We start from the raw sequence: 14326 nt of genomic DNA on the forward strand, positions 1-14326 counted from the left end.
GGAGATACAGCTGTATCAGCTTGATGGGGATGGAGTGAGGGAGAGGCAGAATCACAGCGACTGCCTAACAAATGTCTGATGAAAGGATGGTTCTCAGCAGGGCACTGTGAGTCATGCCTGTAATCCCTGCACTTTGGGAGGCTGAGGTGGGACGATCACTTGAGCCCAAGACTTTGAGACCAGCCTGGGCAACAGGGCAAGACCCTATCTCTACAAAAAATACAAAAATTAGCCAAGTGTGGTAGCACGCACCTGTGGTCCCAGCTACTTGGGAGGCTGAGGCAGAAGGATCACCTAAGCCCAGGAGGTCGAGGCTGCAGTGAGCTATGATCATGCCACCACACTCCAGCAGTCTGGGTGCCTGAGATCCTGTCTCAAAAAAAAAGAAAAAAGAGAGGGTTCTTGGTATCTAACTTCAGTAGACAGTAGTATGGTTATCTGAGAAAATGTGGAGGACAGTTCTGGGGGATATTTGAGGTATGTTTGACCCTGCAGTGCCCTCAGGCTGCTCAAAGAGGAGGGAAGGGTGAAGGAAGAGATTTTTCAGATGGCAGTTGAAAGCTTGTGAGTGGGAAGGGTTCCACAGGGTGAGGAACCGGGGAGGTTACCAGCTGGAGCCGCCCCCCAGCAGGCTGACAGCTCCAAGCCTCGTCTGGGGGCGGTTGCCCTCGCCAGGTGGCCCGGGCGGATTCTAGACAGTAGGGGGCACACTCGGACTGGGGCAGGTGGAGCAAGAGGCGTTTGGGGCTCCTACAGCCCTGGGGTGGTGGTGGGGTTTTTATTTTTGGTTTTTATTTTGGTAGAGATGTTTCTCGCCATGCTGCCCAGGCTGGTCTCGAACTCCTGGCCCTAAGTGGCCCTCCGACCTTAGCCTCCCAAACCGCTGGGATTCCAGACGTGGACACCACGCGGCAGCCCTGGAGTGCTAAGCCAGCCCCCCCGGGAGCAAGCCAGGGAGACCAAGCCGATTCTGGGGCAGTCAGACGGTCTTCCGAGGTCGGGCTAGTGCCTCGGATCCGGGGGACGAAGACGGGGAGCTGAGCTTTCGGAGCCCGGGCTTATCAGACGGGGACCCGGAGCCCCCTCGAACCCTCGCTGGCTTGTACCAGCTGGCGGACGTGGCCCGGAGCATCGCCCTGCGGAGGGACCTTCCCTGAAAGGTACGGGGAACGGGGTGAAGGTGGCCAGCGCGGGCAGGGAGCACCCAGATGACGATCAAGGGTGGAGGGTCCCCGGGGGACCGAGCAGTGCGTGAACACGGGCAGAGAAAGGTCAGTCTGATGGGGGGACCTCAGGAGACCCCGTCCTAGGACAGGACAGACCAGCCCCAAATCCCATTGCAGATTTCCAAGGGCCAATTTCCAGGGACCGGGCAGACGGCACCCGGGAGAGGGGAAGGGGTCAGTGCATCAGCAGGGGGCGCCACGGCTGGACCGGGTCCGGGATCCCAGGCCCCGAATACACCGGGACGGGAACCACCGGGGCGGGGGAGCGAGGAATCAGGACGCAAAGCCCGAGGCGGCGGGGCGGCGGCGCTGCGCGGGGAGGAGGCGGGGTGGGGATTCGAGAATGGAACCACCGTGCGGAGCCGGCGCATCTGGGCGTGGTGACTGGCGCGCAGGGGGCAGCTGGGGACGGCGGGGCGGCCGCGGGAGAGCCCGGCTGGGGGCGCTGGTGGCCCGGCGGCCTCGGTGGGGAGTCCGCTGGGGGCCGGGACGCGGAGCCGGAGCCCCAGCCTGGCAGGGTCAGGTCGCTGGAGAGGCCGCGGGGCGATGTCGCCGGGGGTTCCCGGCTGCGCTGTGACTCGGGTTGAAGGCTGCAGAGCCGAGGCCCGGCCCGCAGCGCCCAGGCCCCTCCCGCCCCCCATCTCTCTTGTTTGTCTCCGAGTCCGGCCGGAACCGGCTTCTGCTCGCGGCGGGGCGGGCGGGGGGCTGGCTGCTGATTGGTCGACGCCTGTTTCCAGCCCCGCTCAGCCAATCAGCGGGCGGCAGTGTTTTCTTCTTGGGGTCGGAATAAAAGGGCTGGAATAAAAGAGGGCAGAAAAGGCGCCGGGCGGGCCCGACACACGCCGGAGGAGCCGGGTGAGCTGGAGCCGGGGATCGCAGCCGGGGCGAGGGCGCGGGGGCAGAAGCGGCCGCCGAAGGGGCGTAGGGAGAAAACGTGGGAATAAGAGGAGAGAGATGGAGTGATGAGGGGCCGCCAAGTAAGAGATGACGAACAGATGCGGGCTGGGGATTGGAGGCGCGGGGGTCCGAGGCCATGGAAATGGGCGAGTTGCCGGGGAAACGCCCGGGATGGGGGTCGCGCGGCTGGCTCGCGCCGCCGGTTTGAACCGGCTCCTCGTCTCCCACGCCGGGTTCGCGTGGCCGCAGCGCCTAGCGACCTAGACGGCGGCCAATGGCGCGGCAGTTCCTGCGCCGTCCGGCCAATGAGCGCGCCGGGGCGGGCCGTTCCGTAGCTCTGGGCGCTGATCTTGTGGTTGAAGAAACCAATTCTGGGGAAGGGTCTCGGGCGCGGGCGGGAGGGCACCTGTCAGGGTCCCTGGGAGAGGCAGCCCTCGGATCTGCCCCTGCCCACCTCACGCTGCGTTCCATGCTGGCCCCAGGCGATGTCAGTCCTGCTGCAGGCCAGGACTAGTTCCACGGCCCTGAGCATGCGTTAGCCCCTTCTTGCCTCCATGCCTCAGTTTACCTCGGAGTGAGCTGCGGGAGACGTCTCCCTGCCTGGCCGGGGCGGCTCTGTCGTAGCGGAGGGTAGCGGTACGAGCCGGCCGCGGGGTAGGGGTGGCCCAGGTCCGGGCAGGGCTGGGGTTCGCCGCCTCCGCTGCGCGCACCGGCCACCGCGGCCGGGGAGGGGTGACAGTCCCGAGCCCTGCGGCAGCGGCAGCTGGGGGCGGCCGCAGGGGCTGGGCAGGGCCGGCCGCTGACGCCGAGGTCTGTGCGCAGGTGGTGCAGAGCCGGAGCCGGAGCCGCGCCGCGCCGCACCATGGCGCCCACCCTGGCCACTGCCCATCGGCGCCGCTGGTGGATGGCCTGCACGGCCGTGCTGGAGAACCTCCTCTTCTCGGCAGTCCTCCTGGGCTGGGGCTCGCTGCTCATCATGCTCAAGTCGGAGGGCTTTTACTCCTACCTGTGTACCGAGCCAGGTGAGACAGGCGCCTGGGGCTGCCGGGGGCTCCTGGAGCCAGGGCTTTGGGAGGGGGCGGGATGGGGGCGAAGACCTAGCGAGCCACCGCATTGCCCAGTGCCTCTCGGGTATCAAAAGGCCCATCTGATCCTCACCCAGCCCTGCCAGGTACTCGTCATTGCCCCTGTTTTGTGGACGAAGACATGGAGGCTCAGAGCGATCTGTCTTGCGCAAGGCCACAGAGCCTGGGCCTGCAATCCACCCAGAACCCCACCTGCTGTCCAGGGTGTTCCTTCCACCCGCTACGAACATTGCTGGACTCCTCTCCTCTCCTCCCAGCCCTGGAACATAGCTTGGCTGGTAGTAAACATGTTGCTGTCTGCTTGTGAGAAAGAGGAACTCCAGATTTAGGGGCTGGGGTGCAGCAAGAGAGGAAGTGGCCTTGCCTCCTCCACCCCAGGGAGGGCTCATCTAGAATCTAGACGTTCCTCAGGCCATTGTGGAGGCTCCCAAGTGCTTGCTGGACACAATTTCTCGTCTATTTTTGCTGCCTTCTTATTCTCCAAAGGACATTTCCCCCACGGGCTCTGAGGACATCTCCGTGGCTTTCCAACCTCATGGGCATGAAGGGGAAGAGAAGGGAGCATTTATGGAAACGATGTTAGGCTTGTTCTCTGCTCTTTGCCTCGTCACTGGAATTGCTGAAGGCAGGCTGAGGATGCTTCTCTACATGACATCTGCACCACCCAACACACACTCACCTTCACACCTTCACACCCTGTTGGAGGATCCTGATTCCTTCAGGGCAGTAGTTTCAGCCCCACAGGAGGGCCACAGCAGCCCCCAGCCTCTAGCCTCCTACCCTCCTTCTTAGGCAACCTTGACAGGAAATGTTTCCCTCTGCCTTCTCCTTGATCCCAACGGTAGCTGCATAATAGCTGAGCTCACATAATCTCTCTCGCCAGTGCTAGAGTGCCCTTAGATGGAGGTAGCCCAGGTTTGACTTCCTGAATCCCCAGCAGCAGGCCTTTTCTTTCTAGAGCTCTTTGCAGGAAGAGAAAGCTTTGGACCAGCTCATGCTGGGTGTAATCCTTTGTGGAAGCCTCCCTGTTTCCCTTCTCTGATCTGCCCTGGAGATTCCTGTGTGTCCCAGTCTCTAGGGAGGGAGGCTTAGCTGGAGAGGTTCAGGGCAGGAGAAAGCAGGCGAATGCAGAGGCCGCGGGGAGAGGACAGAAAGTATATGATTTATAACTAACCTTTAGCCTTTAGCCACTCAAAAATATTTCCTAATAGCCTAAGGGTTCTTGGCAGGCCTTTCCCCACATCAGCAAGAAATCTTGGGAGTTGGGAAGAGTCAGACCTTGTTCCCTGAACAAGCTTTCTGCTTTGGCCAAGAGTTGTTAGGAGATTAATGCCTGTCCCCAAAAGGCACAGGTTGGAGTGTTTGCTGCTTCCTCTTCTTTCCTCTCTCCTCCCTTAGAGATCGTGACCCTTCCTGCTTGCCTCCCTGATGGGCTCTTTCAAGCTGGACACAGGGTTTAAAAAAAAAAAAAAAGAAAGAAAAAAAGCAGAAAAAAAAGTCATCATCCCCAGAGAAAGCTTTTAGTGTCTCACCCAGACCAGAGAACTGTTGTGGGCAGGTTTTTTTTTTTGTTTTTTGTTGTTTTTTTTTTACCCACCATGGTGTCGGAAGGTCAGATTCTAGGACTTTTTTTTTTTTTTTTTAATAGATTGTCCACGGATTTAATTGATTGTATGGTTTTGGCAGAATTGGGTCTGGTCCCTTCATTCCTGCCTCAACCTCAGCTTCTTCCTCTGTCTAAGTGGGAGGAGTCCCAGAGATTGTGCCAACGCGGTGCTGAGTTGGTGTTTTAAGCCCTGGGCAGACTTGACAGGTAGCTCCTCTAAACCAAAGTGAAGGTGAAGGGTCAGGATTGTGGGTTGAACATCAACTTTTTTTCCCGTACTTTTGCTCCTGCCTCCAATTTTGGTTTTTCTGATTATCTGGCAAACATGCTGGGCCCACGTCCTGGGCGGGAAGGCTGCTGATTCCACACAGCTTATCTCTCTGGACACACTGCTCCTTGATTCTTGGAGTCGGCATAACCAGTTTTCTTTTAGGCCAGAAATCCCCGCACTTGGCTCGTCTGGGAGTGCCTGGCGAAGTTAGGGTGAACGTTTCTGCTTCAGTCTAACATTTTCAAACTTGGTGCATGGCTGAATTGCAGGGAAGCAGTTAGGCCATTTTTGAATTTATTGAATTAGACTTGTGAAAGGCTGAGCAATGTCCAGCTGATTGAGATGCAAATTTGTCAGCTTCGTGTCGCTCTAGGACGATGCTTTAGTTTGTTTGTTTTCTAAAGAAAATTTGCCTGAACCTGTTGAAAGGTTCTTAGAACTCTTTCTTAGGACTCCAGCCAGAATCTGGCTACAGACATGGTGTTGGGTTCCAGCCGGGTGAGGTGGCAGAAGGAAGGAAACAGCTCATTTCTCGGCTGCCCCTCAGTTTGTCCTTCCTTGCCTGCTGGGAGACATGGCAGGCTGGGTTTGGGGACCTGGGTGCGGGAAGCTGGCAACGGGTTTTGCACAACATCCTCCAGGTGTTGGCTGCTGGATGCCTCCCTCGTCCCCCTGGTGAGGGCAGGAGACCAATTGGGTTCTCAGCCCAAGAAGCACGGGGCTTCCCAGAGCTGTATCCTCTTGGTCTCTGGAATGGCAATGTGACCGTCCACGCCTGAGCTCTTTCTTCATTTTCTCTGTTGTCCAGTGGCCCCCACTTCAACAGGGCAGGGTCAGCCTGGGGGGCTGCAGCTAACTGTGGATGTTTTCTTTTTTCATTTGAGACAGGGTCTCGCTCTGTTGCCCAGGCTGGAATGTAGTGTTGCAATCACAGCTCACCGCAGCCTTGACGCCTGGGCTCAAGCAATCCTCCCACCTCAGCCTCCTGAGTAGCTGGGACTACAAGTGTGCGCCACCATACTCAACTAATTTTTGTATTTTTTGTAGAGACAGGGTCTCGCCATGTTGCCTAGGCTGTTCTCAAACTCCTGGGCTCAAGCGATCCTCCTGCCTCAGCCTCCCAAAGTGCTGGGCCTACAAGCATGAGCCATCATACCCAGTTAGTGTTTTGTTTTTGTTTTTGGGATTACAGGCGCCCACCACCATGCCCGGCTAATTTCTGTATTTTTAGTAGAGATGGGGTTTCGCCATATTGGCCAGGCTGGTCTCGAACTCCTGACCTCAGGTGATCCGCTCTCCTCTGCCTCCCAAAGTGCTGGGATTACAGGTGTGAGCCACCGTGCCTGGCCCTGGTTAGTTTTTGTTGTTGTTGTTGTTGAGACAGAGTCTTGCTCTGTCGCCCAAGCTGGAGTGCAGTGGTACGATCTCGGCTCACTGCAAGCTCCGCCTCCCGGGTTCACACCATTCTCCTGCCTCAGCCTCCCGAGTAGCTGGGACTACAGGCACCCGCCACTGCACCCAGCTAATTTTTTGTATTTTTAGTAAAGACAGGGTTTCACCATAGTCTCGATCTCCTGACCTCGTGATCTGCCCGCCTTGGCTTCCCAAAGTGCTAGGATTACAGGCATGAGCCACTGCATCCGACCCCCTGGTTAGTTTTTCAACTTTTTTTGTTTTGTTTTGTTTGAGACGGAGTCTCACTCTGTCGCCAGGCTGGAGTGCAGTGGCACAATCTTGGCTCACTGCAACCTCTGCCTCCCAGGTCCAAGCAATTCTCCTGTCTCAGCCTCCCAAGTAGCTGGGACTACAGGTGACTGCCACCATGCCTGGCTAATTTTTGTATTTTTTAGTAGAGATGTGGTTTTACCATATTGGTCAGGCTAGTCTCGAACTCCTGACCTCAGGTGATCCACCCGCCTTGGCCTCCCAAAGCCGTGGGATTACAGGTGTGAGCCACCGTACCCGGTCAAATTTTTTGTAGAGATAAGGGTTTCATCATGTTGCTCAGGCTGGTCTCAAAACTCTTGGGCTCAAGTGATCTGCCGGCCTCAGCCTCCCAAAGTGCTGGGACTACAGGTGTGAGCCACCATACCCAGTTAATTTTTAAATGTTTCGTAGAGATAGGGGTTTCACCATGTTGCCCAGGCTGGTCTTGAACTCCTGGGCTCAGTCGATCCACCCACCTCGGGCTCCCACGTTGCTGGGATTATAGGCGTGAGCCACTGCTCCAGGCATACATGTGGATCGTTAATCCCCTCTTTCTTGTAACCTAAACATTCAGTAAACATTGACGAAGGTGCCGTGCTGGGTGCAGAGCAAACAAGTCATCACATACATACCTGTGTAACCTGTATAATTCCAGGGGGTGGTCGGGCCCCCAAGAAAGCAGGGTGCCAGGAGCCAGAACAGCAGTGGAGGTGTGGCTGCTACCGGGTGGGAGGGCCTCTCTGGGGTTCAGGCGGAAGCCTGGAAGTTGAGGAGGGGTGATTCAGGAGAGGAGGGTACACTCTGGAGGAGAGGAGAGAAGTGGGAAGGGGCTGGGCCTGCAGGGACTGGGAGGCCATTCAGGGAAACTGAATTTTATTCCCAAGGCAGGAGGAAGCCAGGGAGGTAGAGGAGGGCGACGATCCAATTCCCCTGTTAGAGGCTCGTGTGAATTGCTGAGAGCTTGCCACATGCTGGTATGTTTGGGTGGCATAGAAACCAGAAGTCATCATGGCCTCTGCCCGAGGAAGTCACTCACGGTCTGACCATGGGCGTGAAGGCCGACCCCGGTTGTATGCTCTTGACCACTGCAGTTGCTCTGTCTGTGGTAGTGGCAGGGAGCCTCTCACCCTGGCACAGAGGTCGCTGCGAGTTCACCCTGGCACAGAGGTCGCTGCAAGGGCAGAGGGGCTGCCGCCCACCTTGGGGAAGCGGGGCCAGGCTTGATCCCCACGGGCTGAGTGAAGCTGCAGATGTGGACAGGAGACTTCTCTGCTGCCTCGAGGACCTCTTTTTTCTTGGGGGACGGGGAGGCGGGGACGGAGTTTCACTCTTGTCGCCCAGGCTGGAGTGCAGTGGCGCAGTCTCGGCTCACTGCAACCTCTGCCTCTCGGGTTAAAGCGATTCTCCTGCCTCAGCCTCCCAAGTAGCTGGGATTATAAGCACCTGCCACCATACCCGGCTAATTTTTTGTATTTGTATTTGTTTTTTATTTTATTTTTTTTTGAGATGGAGTCTCAGTCTGTCGCCCAGGCTGGAGTGCAATGGCGTGATCTCAGCTCGCCGCAACCTCCATCTCCTGGGTTAAAGTGATTCTCCTGCCTCAGTCTCCCAAATAGCTGGGATTACAGGTGCCCACCACCACACCCGGCTAATTTTTGTGTGTTTTTGGTAGAGACAGGGTTTCACCATGTTGGCCAGGCTGGTCTCCAACTCCTGACCTCAGGTGATCCACCAGCCTTGGCCTCCCAAAGTGCTGGGATTACAGGTGTGAGCCACCGCGCCCGGCCGGATAGCTTTCTTAAATCCAGCCTTTCACTTTTATTGCTGTAAATGTGACTTTTAAACTTTTCCCCCAGTTTATTTGCAATTTTAAAAATTCCATAGCAACGAGTAAGAAGGTTTAAAGGCTGGGGCCGGCAGCCTCAGGATGCGTCTCAGAGAAGAGCTGGCGGCCTTGGCTCTTCCCACTGCCCCAGCCTCCCTCCTTCTTGGTTCGTGACCTCATTTCCCTCCCAGACATCCGCTGGCCACCCCTGGCTTCTGGTGTCCATGAAGGTCCTGTCCAGCTTAGGCTGGCGCTCAGGGACCTCGTGGGACAGGCTTAGTCCGGTGCTCACCAAGCGATATTCAGAGCCTCCTGGTGTTGCCGACACCATGGGCAGCCTTTTCCCGGCTCTGTTCTCTCAGCATTTTCTCTCTGGGATATGAGCCTCTAACCCAGGTAGGCCAGCATCGGCACAGCCCAGCTTCCTCAGGGACCCCCATGAGACCTTCGGCAAGTGACTTGCCTGCTCTGAGCATCCCTCGGGGATACGCTGACAGTATCCTCGTGGGGAATATGGGGTGGGCGTGGGCACACCCGTTGAGCGTGGCAGCTGGCACACACTTTCACTGCGCACATGGCAGCCGCTGCTGGGACCACTGCTCAGGGGCCAGGCCCTGGTCAGCCCAGGACAGCCTCTGCCTGTCCGTGCCCTCCTGCCTGTTGTTTGCTCTGTGTCTGAGCCGACCTCTCACCTACATCTCCCCTGCCGGACCGAGGACTGAGATGCTGCTTCCTGTTGCCGGATAGACTAAGGATTTGAGAGACGGGAGATCCCGGGCAGGGGCCATGGGTGGGCTGTCCAGGGGCCCGCACCCTGGAGTGGGGGGCTCAGAAAGCAACCAGTCAGGGAAGGGGGCAGCTCAGGAATTGAGAGGGGACCTCAAGGCAGGTACTTCTTGGCCCCCTCAAGCATCATCTTGGAGGCCCCCCTCCCTTTGTCTCCCCGGGGTGTGGGGAGGCTCCTCTTTGACTCGGGGGAGACTGGGGGGCCACAGCACCCTCTTATCTCCCTGATTCCTCTGTAAAGATCTTGTGCGTCTTCTGCGAGCGGGGCTGGACGGTGTTCCTCCTCCCTGGCCCTGGGTCTCCCCCTGAGCCGCCCTGTTCCTGTTCTTGGCACTCACTGGCCACGCTGACTCTTGCCTGTCTTCTCGGTTCACCTTCTCTGGCCGGGCTGGGCTGGGTCACTTCTGGCCGCCCCCGAGGAGGCATCTGTTTAATAAACAGGTGCAGGTGTGGAGCAGAGCAGGCTGGCCCGGGGTCAAGCTCTAGGCTGGAAGCAGAGGGCCACTCCACGCCTTGGCACTTCCTGGGTGCTTAATGTGTTTGTCTCTCTCCTGGCCCACGGTGGCCCAGGTGGGAGGAGGGGGAGAGGAACAGCCTGGGTGTGTCTGTGTTTGGGCATCTGCTGGGGCTGTGCGGGTGCGTGTGGGCTGTTTACTGTCAACAGAGCTTCTCGGCTCACCAAGGGCTTCCTTCCCTCCAGCAGGAGGGAGGCTCTCAAATTGCTCCACAAGCAGAAGGAGAAGCCGCTCACCTCCCCCGCCCCAGGCGCATCTGTTGCCGGACAGGACGGCCTGGAGGCAGGCGGCCGGGCAGAGGGCCTGGTGGCCCCATCGGCAGGGATTTGTTTAAGAGGAGAAGGCTGTTGGCCTAAGTGCGAGGTCCCTGCCCCTGTGTGTAGTCGCTCCAGGGTAAAAGATGGGAAGGACAGATACCCTCGCCTCTAACCTGACCTTGCCTCTCCCCTATGTGGTTAAAGGGGTGACCAGATCTCTAATCAATTTAAGACTTTTGTTTGTTTGTTTGTTTGTTTGGAGACAGAGTCTCACTCTGTGGCCCGGGCTGGAGTGCACTGGTGGGATCTTGGCTCACTGCAACCTCTGCCTCCCGTGTTCAAGCGATTCTCCTACCTCAGCCTCCAAAGTAGTTGGGGTTACAGGCACCTGCGACCACACCTGGCTAAATTTTTTTTTGTATTTTTAGTAGAGATGGGGTTTCACCACGTTGGCCAGGGTGGTCTCAAACTCCTGACCTCAAGTGGTCCACCTGCCTCGGCCTCCCAAAGTGCTGGGATTACAGGCGTGAGCCACCACGCCCGGCCTAGCCTTGGGATTTTTATCTTCTGGCTCCAGATGAGAAAACCCATGGGTTTAGAGACCCAGCTGCGGTTCCTCCCTGGGGTAACTGGAGGTCCCTGGTGCCTTTACTCACAGGCAGTGCTGCCTCACCCACTCCATTCCTCGTGCCTGTGGCTCCTGCTTGCAGCAGTAGAACCTACGGCCCCCCAAGCCCTCCGTCATTCCACGGCCCCTGTGCAGTCACTAACTCCAGACTGTGCATGGCCCCACAAGTCACCCATCCTGGGCCCTGGCGTGCCCTCTCCATCCATCCTCTCTGTCACCTCTATGCTGGTTTGCTCCTATCTGCATGTCAGCCTGGAAATGGCTGTTGCTTTGTAGAGACCCTCTTTCCCCGACTTCAGAGCCAATTCCTTTGCTGCTGGCAGAGCTGGCATTTGAAACCAACACCAGCTCACAAAGCAGCTCCTCCTTTCCAGAAGCTGCCGCACTGTGCATGGGCGAGTGGCCCAGGCCCGCCGGCTGAGGCGGTGTACGTGAAGCTCTGAGCTCGACCCTGACGGGCTCGAGGACCCCGTCTGCCATGTGTTTTGGCTGACCGTGTGGTGGAGCTTGTTTTTGGAAAACCGAGAGAAAGTGGCTGAGGGGGAATCTGGTTGGTAAGGTTGTATTTCTAGGGCTCCAAGTGATTGACTTGTGGTTCTGATCTCCTTAAATCCCCCCTAGATTCAACTTGGTTCTGTTGATTCCTCTCTCGATCCTTTTGGCCATTGTGATCTGGTTCCATTGTTTTTTTGTTTTGTTCTATTTTGTTTTTCGAGATGGGGTCTCACTCTATTGCCCAGGCTAGAGTGCAGTGGTGTGATCTCAGCTCACCACAACCTCCGCCTCCCAGGTTCAAGCAATTCTCCTGTCTCAGCCTCCTGAGTAGCTGCAATTATAGACGCCCACTACGCCCGGCTAATTTTTGTATTTTTAGTAGACACAGGGTTTCACCTTATTGGCCAGGCTAGTCTCGAACTCCTGGTCTTAGGTGATCCACCCACCTCGGCCTCCCGAAGGGCTGGGATTACAGGCGTGAGCCACCGCGCCCGGCCTTTTGTTTTTTTTTTGAGACAGAGAGTGCAGTGGTGTGTGATCTTGGCTCACTGCAACCTCCGTTCCCCGGGTTCAATGATTCTCCTGCCTCAGCCTCCCGAGTAGCTGGGATTACAGGCATGTGCCACCATGCCTGGCTAATTTTTGAATTTTTAGTAGAGATGGGGCTTCACCGTGTTGGCCAGGCTGGTCTTGAACTCCTGACCTCAGGTGATCCACCCACCTCTGCCTCCCAAAGTGCTAAGATTACAGGTGTGAGCCACCACACCTGACCCTGTTGTTTTTATTCATTCAGTAAACAGCTATTGTAGGCCAAGACCTGGGTGAGATACTGGGGACACAGAAGTGACCACAATGCAGGCCCTGCCCTTCAGGGCTCACAGCCCTGGGGGATTAGACATGCCTTTGCGCTTCCACACACGCTAACGGGACTGTGCTCCCCGCAGCCATTGCATCCGGCTCTGTGCCGGCTATTGGTGCCGTGATTCCACCCGGAGCCTCCAATAGCGGCAATGATCGTAATAACCACGAGAACAGCAGCAACTTGTAGCTGTTTGTTATTGAGTGCTTTCTATGCCTGGGTGAGCTCTAGAAGGTTTTCTGAGTTTTTCTCATTGATCTTCCCCCAAACTCTAGGAGGTGGATCTTATCATTATATGATGTCCATTTTATAGATAAGGGAACTGAGCTAGAGCAAGGTCATGCAGGTAGAAAGTGGAGGAACAAAAATTGGAAGCTAGAAACCAGATTCCAGTTCCACGCTTGTCATCCACACGGCCCTGGCGGGGCTCCTCGGCCACACGTTGGCATGAAGCACGATTCCACCTGTGCGCATCCTTTCCAGTGACCTTGGAGGAGCCCTGGGAGGCCCGAGCAAGCTTTTGCAAAGCTCAGCGCTACAGCCCTGGCGCCAGAGGGCTGCAATTGGAAGGCAGGCGGTTATCGGAAGAAAAGCGTTTGCCTGACTCTCCCAGTGTGACCTCACATCTAATCAAAGTCGGCTCCTGTTTCCTGCAGGATTAGTCAGCGTCTCTTAACTAGCAGTCCCGGCCAGGGGAGCTTCTCAGCCACGTTCCCAGCCCGTCCTCCACCTTCCCGTCTTCAGCTGCCACAGCACTTTTCTCTTCCTTTTTGTGTTGTTTTGGTGCTGGGTGGACTTTGGAGGGGGCCATTAAGGGCTGGGTGTGGCAGACACACCAGACTCAGCACCCAGCGAGGTCTGGGCATGGCCATGGGATGGCATCACAATGACCCCGGCAAGGAAAATAAGAAAGGTGCATATCGGCGGGGTGTGGCAGCTCACGCCTGTGATCCCAGCACTTTGGGAGGCGGAGGTGAGAGGATCACCTGAGATCAGGAGTTTGAGACCAGCCTGGGCAACATGGTGAAACCCCCGTTTCTACTAAAACAAAAATTAGCTGGGCACGGAGGCAGGTGCCTGTAATCCCAGCTCCTCGGGAGGCTGAGGCAGGAGAATTGCTTGAACCCGGGAGGCAGAGGTTGCAGTGAGCTGAGATCGTGCTACTGCACTCCAGCCTGGGCAACAGAGTGAGACTCCGTCTCAAAAAAAAAAAAAAAAGAAAAGAAAAAGAAAATATCAGGGGGAGAAGGAGGCATCTGTTCTATGTTTGAGAAGGCAGCTGGACTTTGCATTGAAGGAGGCGCCCCAGTCTCCCCACACGGACAGAGGAGAACCAGGCTATTGGGGTGAGACCAGTGCTTGTGCTTCCCAAGTGGTCTGGGATCTGCCTCCATATTGGCTGCAGTCTGTCCCCATGGACGTAGCTGCCGTGAGAAGGTTCTCGCCAGCCTGGGGCCCCACAGCCAAGGCTGGGCCCTGAGGTCTGCTGTTCTAGGGTGGCGATGCTCTCGAATGGGACTCTCAGCCTGGGCTGCGTTGCTCTTCAAGGGACACACGAAGCTCCTGAAACTGTGGATAAACCTTGGTGTGCATTTTCTGGGGAGGTCTTTATTGGATTCTTCAAAGGGTCCGTGGCCCCCACTAAAGTTAAGAACCTCTACGTTTTCACTCCAGGGAACTTGGGCCAAATGGCCATCCAAGCCTGCTGCAGGGGTAGCCTGAGCCCTCGAGAGGCCCCCAGCCAGCCCTGGCATTCCCAGTGGGGGGACTCTGAATGGGCACCTGCCCTTCTGATCTTTGGGAATCCCTGTCATGACCCTGAGGTCAGGGTTTCCTTCCCTCTTCACACAGAGAATGTCACCAATGGCACAGTGGGCGGCACAGCAGAGCCGGGGCACGAGGAGGCGAGCTGGATGAACAGCTGGCTCAGCTGCCAGGCGCAGGATGAGATGCTAAATTTGGCCTTCACTGTGGGCTCCTTTCTGCTCAGTGCCATCACCCTGCCCCTGGGTATCGTCATGGACAAGTATGGCCCGAGGAAGCTCAGGCTGCTGGGCAGGTCAGTGCGGGTCCCTTAGGGGGCAGGGAGTGGGCAAGTGGACCCCTGGGGCTGAGTTCCCCACAGAAGGGTATCCTGGTCATACCTGATAGCAGGTGTACCGTGGAGCT

At 57.1% G+C, this 14326-nt stretch overlaps 1 protein-coding gene across 9 annotated transcripts in view; it reads left to right on the forward strand.

The window, feature by feature from the left end:
- The first annotated feature begins 325 nt into the window (after positions 1-325).
- The window catches only part of SLC43A2 (solute carrier family 43 member 2), a 52802-nt gene continuing 38801 nt past the window's right edge, over positions 326-14326 (forward strand). For 2 of the 9 annotated variants that reach the window (XM_030799285.1, XM_030799290.1), the window contains exons 1-3: positions 1666-2081; positions 2946-3145; positions 14009-14216. In XM_030799285.1, the coding sequence (XP_030655145.1) occupies positions 2986-3145; positions 14009-14216 (368 nt within the window). In that variant the 5' untranslated portion in view covers positions 1666-2081; positions 2946-2985. The other 7 variants (XM_030799287.1, XM_030799288.1, XM_030799289.1 and 4 more) reach the window with 7 other exon arrangements.

The sequence above is a fragment of the Nomascus leucogenys genome, chromosome 19 (genome assembly GCF_006542625.1).
Source record: "Nomascus leucogenys isolate Asia chromosome 19, Asia_NLE_v1, whole genome shotgun sequence".
NCBI lineage: Eukaryota > Metazoa > Chordata > Mammalia > Primates > Hylobatidae > Nomascus > Nomascus leucogenys.